Source organism: Perognathus longimembris, chromosome 2 (genome assembly GCF_023159225.1).
Source record: "Perognathus longimembris pacificus isolate PPM17 chromosome 2, ASM2315922v1, whole genome shotgun sequence".
Taxonomy (NCBI): domain Eukaryota; kingdom Metazoa; phylum Chordata; class Mammalia; order Rodentia; family Heteromyidae; genus Perognathus; species Perognathus longimembris.
This window is the reverse complement of record NC_063162.1, coordinates 123076538-123089330: the sequence shown is the minus strand read 5'-3', so window position 1 is coordinate 123089330 and position 12793 is coordinate 123076538. Positions and strand designations below refer to the sequence as shown.

Here is a 12793-nt window from a genome sequence, read left to right as displayed (position 1 = left end):
TAGTTTTAAAAAAATCCCGTTCTATCACAATTTAATTACTTGCCTATAAAGTACAGTAGGAAGAATAGATGTCTTTTGTGTGCCTCCTTCTTTTTTACTTGGCTTTCTCTCCTTGGGTGCTCGCAAAATTGCTGGTATGTTCAGTTTCTATTGATTTGAACAAATGCAGTATATATTGTAAGGATAAAATATAAAGCAATACTTTCCTATATTTGGCACTCCAGCCACCTAAATATTCTAGGATTTTGAGAGGTAAACCTGCCTTACCAGTTTCTATAATGGCAAAGATAGAATAAAGTTTTGTTAAGCAGTTACTTCCATTAGAAACCTATAATTACATACTTTCATCAATTTTTCATGACATATTACAACATAATAAAACTGAAATTACTTTAGCTTTAAAAAGAGAAAGATGAGGACAAGCAAAAAGGCAGCCTGAAAAAAATAACACAGTACATTTGACAAAAAGAATATTGAGGCCATTTATTTTCCTCAGCCTCCCAGCCATATTGGTGCTCCATAGGTTAATTAGAAAAATTATCTTATTGGACCAAGCTCTCCAACAAAGTGGGTGAGATTCTCTTTGGGTTTCCACTAATCTGTAGTATGTTGGCTTCTCAGACAACAGCCATCTATTAAAGTCATTTCTCAGTGGCCCAGTGGGCCCACAGCTGCTCAGCCAACTGAAAAAAAGTGTCATGCAAACAGTACAAATGAATTCTACCTGTATTGTGCATTTTGCACTTTCACAAGAAAATTTGCAAACCTCTGCAAAAATCATTTTATAAATGGAATCTTTTATAATAGGTAATATTTTACATTATATAAAAGGTTCTTATGAAACAAATTTGAAAATTAGGCTAAAAGGTAATATTAAATAGGCAAATAAATTAAAATGTTGTACTCAATATTATCTTCACTAAATATCAAATATAAATACTATACCATTCCAAAAATCCATCAATATCTTATTAATAGAAATAAAACTTGATTTTACCAGACACAAATCTTCATTCTCACTTTTAACATTAATTATCCTGTTCACTCTGTTCAGAGTTATCTTAAAAGCTTACATGGCTTTATAAAATTATGTATAGGCTGTATCGTGAATTTGACTCTGCAAACCTCTGAAACAAATACAGTGCAAACTAACTTTAAAAAGCCTCCTCCACAGCTAGATGCTGGTGGCTCAGGTCTGTAATACTAGCTATTCAGGATTCCAAGATCTAAGAAGTGTGGTTCAAAGCCAGGAAAGAAAGGCCATGAGACTCGTATCTTCAATTAACCATCAGAAAACTGAAAGTGGCACTGTGGCTCAAAGTAGTAGAGCACTATCTTGACAGAAAAGCTTAGGGACAGTGCCCAGGCCTAAGTTCAAGCCCCAAAACTGACAAAAAAAAAAAAAAAAGCCTCCTTCAAAAATGAAGCTACTTTTATAGAAAAAGAAACACAGACTGTGTCAACCACATTAAAATATATATGTACATGTATTTGAAATTATGTGAAGAAAATCTTTATCAATTATACATTAATAAAAAGGCATTAAAATTCCACTTGGCAGCACACATTTTTTCAACACCAAGAATTTTAGGAAACTGAAAGTGTCTATGGATAAAAGGTGAAACTATACTTTGTAATATTTTAGTTTTAAAAAAAACTTTTACACACCTCAACCAAATTAATACAAAATCAGTCTTCCTAATTTGTCTTGTAAGTTTTTAAACCAAATAAAACTTAAAAAGCAAATATAGTAAAATAATAGGAAAAGAAACCTGTGAAGAAGAGCCTAAACTTGCTAAATTAAAGGAAAGTACCAGAAAGTACCAGAAACTCATGCTTCAAGTCTAGGCTTATCACAAGTGACAGTCAATCAGTTAGAGCAAATGAAAAATCCTGCAAACAAGATAGCTGCTGAAACAACCAAATTAAGCTCCAGGTTCCCAGTAGGCAGCTTGCAATGCTCTAGATATATTTCAGGCAGAAATAATTATCCCAGAAGATCAGGCCCTGATCAAACACAATTCTTCAGTGAACAAAGTGACAGTTGTATCAAAATCTGAATTTTAAAAATCATACAGTAAGAATTTAAGAGAGTAATCGGAAATAAACTAACCTGCCCTGTGATTCGGCCTAGCAAGGCCCAAATTCCTTGCCCTTCACTTCGAAGTTTGCCATTCAGATTTTGTAGTTCTTCTAATGATTCACACAGCTACAAAGAGTAAGTCAAATTATTAAACTTTTTAGGTAGAAATGTGTAAGGAATTTATACATAAATACCCAAAAATATTCACATTAATACCCCATACATTTTAATATATTCATATTGCAAACTACTGAGGAAAAAAATACACAAATGTCTAGTAGGACTAAGCATTCCATTTTATGTTAGCATTTTCACTAATGATGATCCCTACAAATTTATACATTTTATTACAGTTTGCTACACAAGTTCACACACATTCTATTTTTTATACTTCCAATAAGATGCATTTCCCTCATTTTTCCCATAACTAAACAAAACTCACAGGGTTTTCTGATTCGGCCCAGATCACAGAACTACCAAGAATCTCCAGGAAACCTAAATCTGGTTCAAGTAGAGGATTTTTACCAGCATATGGCTAGTACTTCAATTTATAGCCTAAAGTTCTACCACTCAAATCTGTTTTTCTAATAATAATGTAATACCCAAATAACAGTTCTTTGTTTTTTGCTGATTCTAGAGCTTGAATTCAGGGTCTGGGTGCTGTCCCTGAGCTTTTGTGCTTAATGTTAGCACTCTTCCACTTAAGCCACAGCTCTACTTCCAGCATTTTTTTTTTTGGGGGGGGGGGGGAGGCTGGGGGGAGGGTGTCTCACAGACATTACTGCATGGGCTAACCTTGAACCATGATCCTCAGATCTCAGCCTTCAGATGTGAGCCAATACTAACTTTAAATGTTCATTTTTCTTAGAATGTAGAATTTTAGTTTTATCCTGTTCTTATGTACTAAATATAAAGATGTAAGTTATAACTAGAAGGCATAGACCAGGTAGTAAAATGTATGCCTAGGTCTTGTGTTCAATACACACTAAAACACACAAAATAATAAATAAATAAGTTATTTTTTAAGAAAAGATGACAATAAATAATAAATTAGGAAATAGATTTAATTGAAAATAGCATTATAATACAATTTAAGACTTTTTGAACTTTAAAAATCAACTTGGAGATTTTCTATCAGGTTAAAATGAGAAGCTCTGTAACATTAACTATAGGTTAAGAATAAAAACCAAAGTTATTCTTATCAGCCTCATACCCAAACTCTGTGACTAGACAATGATAAGGGGCAATTTACATAATCTCTTCAGAACTTACCTCCCCGCCCCAAATTGGGTCAATAAACACACCTACATTATAAAGTTAAGGAGTGGAGTAAACAACTTACTTTTTGAAAGATAAGACAATTATGCCCAGCACATACAAAGAAATAGTGTTGATAATAAAGATAGTAAAGGAATTAGAAAAGAGACTGGAAGCATTAAAATTAGAAAATGAAAAAGTGCAAATGCCATAAAAATTACAAAAAGCATCATAAATAAGATGCACCATATTATTCTGTATACAGTGTAGCCAACATACCTTATTATATTCTACATGAAGCTTTTCTTGCTCATTCTCTAATTTATCCTTTATATTCTTTTGCTCCGCCATGTTCTCCTGAATTTGAATCATGCGCATATTTCTCTCTATTTAAATTAAATAGCCAAGTTTACTTTAGGTGCAACTAAAAGCCAACAAAAAAATAAACAAAGAAACTACCTGTAGAGATAGATGGGCAAAGTCCCATTGTATAAAACTTCTATATATACTAAAAGAAACACTATAAATCCGTTTTTTTCCAAAAAATACCTCCAACTTTGGAAAACAAGCATGCTTTTTTAACATCTGTAATTTGGCTAATAATTTTCACACAAAAATAAATAACTGCACAATAGATATGTTCATTAACACATTATTTCCAGTTTTTTTAAAGTATGTGTACCATTATCTATACTGACCAAAATAATAATTCACAAAATCAGCAGTGAGAGCAGGCTGTTTATGTTTTCTCCTTCCATCCACACTAGAACTAGTATCTGAATTGTCCACTGGAAAGATATCTGTACTGATCCCCATTAGTTCGGCTTTCCGCATCAATTTACGAATAGCTGAAGCACTACTAGTAAGGGGTCTGGGTAGTTTTTCCCGAGGAACCCAGGCCTGAGGTCTGGTAGAGCGAGCCAATTCTGCCTTTGCACGATATTGCTGAAGCCGAGCATTAATTCTTGCCTATAAAAGAAATGCACACAAATTTTAAAAGATAATAACATGGAACACATGCTTTATATTTTCACTAGGAGAAAGAAAAGACAGCAAGAATCCCCTATTGAGTACAAAGAATATGTATCAGTGGCCCTAAAGATACACTGCACAACTCAAGATTTACAATAAACTAAGTCTACTCCTAGAAACAACTGTCCTAATTTATGATTAGAGTAGTAAGAAAGTGATTTGATTAAGCTGTAGTTGCTCTTCTCAATAACTGTAATATTCTCATATATTTACTTAATGTGCATGTAAGAATACTTTGAATGACAGGCAAACTGATCAAATTCTCTGGATAAATAAACATTAAAACCAACTGAAAGACAAAGCTCTACTGAGCACATTTCAGTTTCCCTACCGTCCCACTTTACAAGGTGGAAATATACTTTATAATTGGCTACTCTGTTTGCTAGATGAGGACTAATATCTTAAAAGTCTACTAACCATTTGCCTTAAAAACAAATCACTTCCATTAGTTAACTAATCAAATGCCATAATTATATTGCATATGGCCAGATCAGAAGGTCACATCTCATTGGCAAAAACACTAAATTCTGAAATCTATAATCTGGAAAAAGAAAAATCAACAAGTGTTGGCATGATTCTCATACCTGTGCTTCTGGTGACAGTTGTTTCTCTCTCTCTTGAAGAGACATTTTACAATAGGATTGCAGAGCCAAGTAGTTTTTTCTCTTCCACTTCCTGTCTAACCTATCTGCATGTTGCTTACAATAAGCAAAAAATGGATCTGCTATGTCCTATACAAAAAAAGGAGGTAAAGTGAATAATTTTATTACATTGACTCATAGAAATCCTACTGCAGAATGATTATCTTTTTTAAAAGTTTCCTAGTATTGATTACCTTCCTAATAAATTGTAAATGTAATTTTCATACACTATGATAAAGATAACTGCTTTTGAAACATAACCTTATATATTGGCTTCCAATTAGGAACTTCAGATTAGTAATAGTTTTCTTTCTAAGGCCTTGTGGAAGAAATGTAGGGGTATACCTCAAAGTTACAGCATTTGCTTGGCATGCTCAAGGATCTGGGTTTTATCCCCAGTACTATAAAGAGATAAAATTACAAGTAAGTATTACAGAAATGGATAGAGGAAACACAGGGCTTCTCAACACAGCTTGAAACTTTCTAAGAAAAGATCCAGAACAACAAAAAATTCAATGATGGATAGATGGGATTGCATCAGATTTAAATTTTTTCTGCATGACAAAGTCCAAAGCTAAAAATCTAAATGGAAAGCCCATAGAAGGGGAGATTTTTACCGGCTACACATCAGAGAAGAGCCTTCCAGAAAAATCCTAAAAAGTTAAAACCTCAAGAAAAAGTGACTCCATTAATAAATGGAGACTTAAGAAACTAAAGACTTAAGAAAGATTTCTCAGAGAAGTAAAAATGGCCAAGAGACACATGAAGAAATGCTTAACATTTCTGGCTAGCCAAAAAGGAAATGTGAAACAAAATAACAGTGAGATTCCATGTTATTCCAGTTACAATGGCCACTATCCAGAAAACAAGCAACAAATGCTGGTGGCCAAAAGGGAACTCAAATATACTGATGGTGAGACTGTAAACTTGTTAGACCACTCTAGAAAGCAGTATGGAGGTTCCTCAAAAGGCTAAACAAAGAGCTTCCCGATGACCTAGCAATTCTACTCCCGAGCATTCATGTTTACTCAAACACTATTTACAGAATCAAGATAAGGAACTCCACCTATGTGACATTCAAGAGATAAATGGGTGAAGGAAATGTGGTTTGCACACATATGGAGTATTATTCAGCCATAAGGAAGATTTGAATTATGTCGTTTGCAAGAAAATGACTGCGTCTGAACTTCATTCCTCCAGGTCTCAGGCTTCTGAGAATCTAAAATTATAGGCATGAAGCACTAGGGCCCAACTATTTTTTCCTCTTCATTCTGTCTCAGTTTCTTCCTTCTGCACTTTAACGACTGCTATATAGATTCACTTAATTTGGTGTACATTCCTGGACAGGTAACAGTGAATGGAAATAAACTGGCAGCTTCTTAAGCTGGCTGTGGCAAGCAATCAAGTTGCTCACTTACTTCCCAATTATTCTCTTCCCACAGGTCCTGTTTTGCAGAGCTCCTTTTCTTTGAGATAAACTGAAAGTAGCAGATTTGACTTTCCCAGCTCTTTCACTGGTAAGAGTGACCACAACGACTCTTTTGGCATGTAAGATGATCAGAAACTCTCCTGGGAGTAGATATATGAGAAAAGCTTTCACTCCTAATAATAAAAAATGCCCCTGAATGGTAAATAGAGTAGGTGAGGATTAGAGCTATAGCTTCTAGAGGCTTCCCAAGAACTGGTATTCATCTGGCTGAGAATATTCAAGAAAGTTCACTTGAGTCTTCTATGCATGGGCTAGCTTAGGTAGCCTTGAGACTAAGTACACATGCCTGGCCTATGAAGCCATCCTAGCCAAGTGCCACTTTATCTGCTCAATAGTGGGACATTATGCTGTTATAACTTGGGAATTATATAGTTAGAGTCAGGGGCTGGGAGACAGAATGTGAACCTGTGAAGAGAATAAGGCTGGTGTTCTTATGTAGTCTTTGAGTCTACGCTGTGATAGGCCAATACACAGTATGTGTTAGCATTTCCCTAACCTCAGGTCCTCAGCTCCTCCCTCTAGCCCCCCAGACCCACCCATAGCTAATGAGCCACTCCTACTCACTACCTACCTACTTCCCCTTTACCACCAGAGAGAGAAGCTGCCACCTGGATAAGGTGCAGACTCCATGTAGCTCACTCTCCCGGGGGAACTATGGCCCCACTAATAAACCTCCTTATGAACCATCTTCTCCTGTCTGTGATTATCTCCGCATGGTCCCCTGAGATGGCTGGGACATATCCTTTCATTGGTGCTGAACCCGGGATAGGTTTCCCAGTGAATTTGCTCTCCCATTTCTGGGGGGTCCAAGCTGCCCCCGGGACATATTCTGCTGTCCTAAGCCCACCCAGAGGACCACTGAGGTAACTTCTCCTGACCAAGCGCTCTACTTCTATCCACCACAACAACAAGAGATTTGAAACGCCAACCACGGTGAGTGACCATTAGCCAGGGGCTCAGATCCGATTTTCCATCAGGCCACTGGGCCACCATCTTGGCTCCAACTTCCAAGCCCCACTCCCAGGGAAGGCCACTGGGCCGCCGACCTTAAGCCACTGGGCTAGGTCAAGGGGATCAGCAATTTTGGGTGTTTGGAGTCAACTGATCTCTAGTTTAGCTCCACTGGTCACTCATCAAGTGGGGGACAGTCTAAAACACTTTAGGAAAGCTGCTCAAGTTTGAGCCCAATCTTACAAATTTGTAATATTTTACAGGACTTACATAACTTCTATGAGCACTCGGACAAATGGAATTTTCTCTCTCTTTATGCATCTCTAAACTCTGCCTGCCTGCCTGCCTGTGATATAGGATGGGCTGGTACAAGCTTCTAAAGGTACTAATATTTGTTTAACATCTGCTTTGAAAAACAAAAAGAAAGGTTTTCTGTTCTTGTTATTGATATTAATCTTGGAGATTCGGTTAAATTCTGCTTGTTGTTGGCTAAATCCTAAGTTTTCTCTAGCATTGGCCACGTGGTAGACAATAGAATTTGATTTGATGGCACATGGATCTCATTCAGTCTGCTATTCTCTAAGTGTTACAGCAGAACTCTGGCAAGTATTTGTTGGTCAATTCTCAACAAGTTACAGGTAAGCTCTACTCCTATTGTTCTCCTGTTGCTCTAATTGGAAATAAAAAGGGCTTTTATGGATAAATCTCCTTGGATTGCAGTTTGAAGCCAGCCCAGGCAGAAAAAAAAAAAATCCCTCTAAAACTCCATCTAACTCCAACTAACCAGCAAAGAGCCAGACTGGAAGCTTGGCTCAAGAGAATCAGCCAAATGCTGAAAATGTCACCTTGGTTCAAGTGGTAGAGCACTAGCCTCGAGCAGAAGTGCTCAGGGACAGTGCTCCGGCCTTGAGTTCAAACCCTGTGAATGCCAACTGGGACAAGCTATCCAAGCAATGAGCACCTAGACCTTCAGGGCGAGATCAATCCTGACAATGAGGAACCATGGAGAGGAGTAAGAGGAGATGAAATCTCATCTTAAATGGAGTCAATTTAAACTTGCCCTTCCAAAATTAATCAGAGCCAGGAGATGAAGAGGAATAGTTGTTTACCCAACTAATGTCCATACCTGTCCATTTTCCATCTGGACTGAAACTTGCATTCTTGCCTTTGTTACTTGCTATTTGTGTGTGTATATACATATATAAATATAAATATATATAAATATATAAATATAAATGTATTTTTATATAAATAAGTATAAATAAATATATACATATATATATATTAGCCTCTGACTGGTTACTCCCAACAGTCCACTATCCCTAAACATAATGGTTTTCAATAATAATAGTGTAAGAAACATATCAGAAAGAAAGGAAAACTCTGCCAAAGAGTTTAAACAAGAGAATGACAGAATTGGACTTAAACCTTAATGAAATTGTACTGTCTATGCAAAACATAGCAATAAGACTTAGCAAAATACAACCTGGTAGCCAAAACATGCTCTACCTGTTTTTATGAATAAAGTTGGGGATCATTATGGCCTGGGAAAGACTGCCCTTCCACCAGCCTTGGGACAATAGAAGTCCCTCCCACCTTCTGACCTCCACCCCTTGGGAGGTGAACACGTGCGTGCCACCATGATGGGGTTGTCCCGCCCACAAAGGGAAGTTTCGTGATGTCACTTGATGAACGTGACCCCTAGCCTATGACTGACCCTTTGGCCAGCCCCCTTTCTTTCCCGCCATTACTTCTATATAAGTGCCCTTCCATATTAAAGTCTTTGAGACGCCTTCCACCACCGCAGCGTGTCCCTGATGCCTTCCTTTTCGCCTCCGCCCTCGGTAACATGGGGGGGGAATGGGGGGAGGGGAAGCTTCAGCAACCCGTCCTCAACTTAGCGCTTGCCCATGTGAGCACGCCTTTGGCCTTCCGCTGGCGGAGGGCCAGGCTGAGTGCTCTTTCATAGAGTTTGTGGTTACCATTCTCCCCGTGGGGGGAGAAAGGGGGTGTCCAGAACCCCAACAATGTAGGTATTTCATTCATTTAATTTTCTGTGGCTGTTTTCATGCTACAATGTTAAAGTGCATAAGACATAAATCAGAAGCCAATAAAGTCTAAAATATTTACTACCTAGCTCTAAATAGCGGCAGAATTTAATCTCTGCTCTACAAAAGCTAAAGGAAGAAGACTAAAATTATCATATTAATCCAGAAAACAAAGGATGACTTGGACTATATCACAGTAATAAGTTTCTAAGGAGGCACCATAATCTGAAAATACTGTTTAGAGGATGTAGCATGTGAGAGAAAATAGTCTGAGTTAAGGACTGTCCGGTTAATGTAGAATAATTTAAAATGTAAAAGAAATTATCACATGCTTATTAGGCAGGGTCTTATAGAAGCTCCTAAAATTCCCATGTAAATTTACTAAGTATGTTATTTGATAAACTTATTCAAAATTATGTGATCCACCAAGAGCTCATTGTGGTCAGTCCTGATTCTCCTAGCAATACTTATGTATCCATACAATAGCAAAAGATCTCATTGGAGCCCTTTAAATTTAATCCATGAATGATTCAGCCTTCTATATCAAGGTTGCAAAAAAAGAAAAAACAATCGATAAAATCTATAAATAATCTTACTCTGTGATATCATTTGAAAGAGAATTTTCTAAGTAACAGTATAATGTCTAGTAGTTCTGTGATTCATTTTTGTGTGTGGGTGTGCCAATCCTAGGGCTTGAATACAAGGCCTGAGCACTGTCCTTGAATGTCTTTTGCTCAAGTTTAGTGCTCTACCACCTGAGCCCCAACTCCACTTCCAGCTTTTGGATAGTCAACTGGAGATAAGAGTCTCATAGACTTTCTTACTGGGGCTGGCCTCAAACTATGACCCTCAGATCTCAGCCTCCTCAGTAGCTATGATTATGATTATAGTCATGAGCAACTGGTGCCCAGTTGTGATTACTATTAATCAGAATAAACTACCATGCAGGATTAGACCTACTGATACAAAACATAACAGTGAGTCCTATTCCTCATAGCTATAAGGAAGCTATAAGTCCTATTCCTCAGCTATAAGGATTCAAAGAGTTAAGCAAAATCATGTACCAATCCACTCAGTTTTTAATTGGTTAAACTGAGGTTTCATTAACTTTTTGCTCATTCTGACCTTGAAACCCAGTACTAAGAAAAAAAAAGCGATTAGTAAGATTTCCAAAAGTCTAACTAGTTTGAAGACTGACAAAACTCATACCTATTTACTTCTGAAGTTCTAGATCAGTGACGAAGAAAAAGATTTTAAGAATAAGCTTTAAGTTTTCTTTTATGCTTTACACCTGGTACATAACTAAACAAACTCATGAGAAGTCTGATGAACATATTCACCAGCTGTGAGTTACATGAACTTACCTCTTCTGCTGCTGCCTCTGAAAGTAGACCTTCCTTCTGTGCACAGGTCACATGAAAATAGGCTCTGCACATGCCAGCATCACAGCTAATGCAAACCCCAGTCCTAGCAAAGCGAGGGTCTTCACAAAAGCTACATTCCTATGAAAGAATAATGAGAAAATGCTCAGGGCAAAAAAATTTGCCCAAAGACCGTATCTAACCTGCAGCATCCACTAAATATTTAAAATGCTAAAGAAGTGAACCAATTGGGTACCAATACAAACTGTAGGCAAGCCAAGTAGTTTCAGGAAAATGGAAATTCTTTATATAGTTCTAATAAGCCAAAACTCAACTGGTGTAATAGTGATAATAACCATTAATATTACTTCAATTTTGTGTGCCAGGTACTAGTCCAAGCACTTTACATATATTCATAAGTGTAAGGTTTTTATATGTATTTAACCCAATCATTATGTCAATGAAATGCTATTATAATTCCCATTTTACACATGAGAAAATAGAGGTGGAGATGAGTTAACATACCTGCTCAAAATAGCAAAGAAAGTTATAGGGAGTGAAGCTACAAGCCAGCACTGTGTGACTAGAAAATTAAAGAGAACATCCACACAAAACTCTAGGTATTGCAACCAAACAAACTGTCCCTTTTCAAGAACACCTTGAAAAGCTGAGCACTGGTGGCTCACACCTATAATCCTAGCTCTTCAGTAGGCTGAGATCTGAGGATCGCACTTCAAAGCCAGACCAGGCTTTGAGAGTCTCATAGAGACTCTGATCTCCAATTAACTACCCAAAAAACAGAACAGGTGTGGTGCTATGGTTCAAAGTGGTTGAGCACTAGCCTTGAGTGAAAAAACTCAGGGACAGTGCCCAGGACCTGAGTTCAAACCCCACGACCACTGTTGTAATACTATATAGTTAGCATACTGGTGAACAGCACCAGACCAGACAGCAATTTCAAAAAATGACCCAAGCACAACTCTGAGAATTAATGTGAAAACATTCCCAAATACTGATATTCTACTGTCTCTCTAAGGTTCTTTTTCCTAAAACAGCAGAACATGTATAGTTTAAAACACTACCCAGGGGGCTGGGAATATGGCCTTGTGGTAAAGTGCTTGCCTTATATACATGCAGCCCTGGGTTCGATTCCTCAGCACCACATACATATATAGAAAAAGCCGGAAGTGGCACTGTGGCTCAAGTGGAAGAGTGCTAGCCTTGAGCAAAAAGAAGCCAGGGACAGTGCTCAGGCCGAGTTCAAGCCCCAGAACTGGCAAAAAACAAAACAAAACAATAAAATAACAAATAGCAATCTAAAACTGAGACCAAAAATAAGAGAAGAACAGACACAGAGAAAGAGGAAGAAAGAAAAAAAGAAAGATTAAAAGTATTTCAAGGGCGGGGCTGGGGATGTGGCCTAGTGGCAAGAGTGCTTGCCTCGTATACATGAGGCCCTGGGTTCGATTCCCCAGCACCACATATACACAAAATGGCCAGAAGGAGCACTGTGGCTCAAGTGGCAGAGTGCTAGCCTTGAGCAAGAAGAAGCCAGGGACAGTGCTCAGGCCCTGAGTCCAAGCCCCAGGACTGGCCAAAAAAAAGTATTTCAAGGGTGTCAATATCAAAAACAGAGACAAATGCAATAGGATCCGTCTCTGAATGGTATCGACATATTATGATGAAATAAAGCAAGAGGTTTCACCATGAACATATAGAAAATTTCCTGGCAAGGGTCTCTCATTGAACAGTAGAGGCTATGGACCAGTCTATTAAAAACCTAGGTTCTTCCTCAATTGCCTAAACTACTTAAAATGATAAGTTACTAGCATCTGATTAAATCAGGAGTAGGGGGAGAATATTCCCTCGAGAACCCGAAAAAAACATTTCCTTTTAATTAGAGCTTAGGGCCTGGGAATGTGGCTGGTAGA

The 12793-nt window shown here is 37.6% G+C and overlaps 1 protein-coding gene across 2 annotated transcripts in view; it reads right to left on the bottom strand.

The window, feature by feature from the left end:
- Window positions 1-12793, bottom strand: part of Phf14 (PHD finger protein 14) — a 126048-nt gene that overhangs the window by 80761 nt on the left and 32494 nt on the right. For both annotated transcript variants that reach the window (XM_048340085.1, XM_048340084.1), the window contains exons 7-12: window positions 10866-11003; window positions 4957-5103; window positions 4039-4309; window positions 3620-3726; window positions 2114-2209; window positions 44-147 (exon numbers count right to left, since the gene is read on the bottom strand). In XM_048340085.1, coding sequence (XP_048196042.1) covers window positions 44-147; window positions 2114-2209; window positions 3620-3726; window positions 4039-4309; window positions 4957-5103; window positions 10866-11003 — 863 coding nt within the window. The remainder of the gene's footprint in view (window positions 1-43; window positions 148-2113; window positions 2210-3619; window positions 3727-4038; window positions 4310-4956; window positions 5104-10865; window positions 11004-12793) is intronic.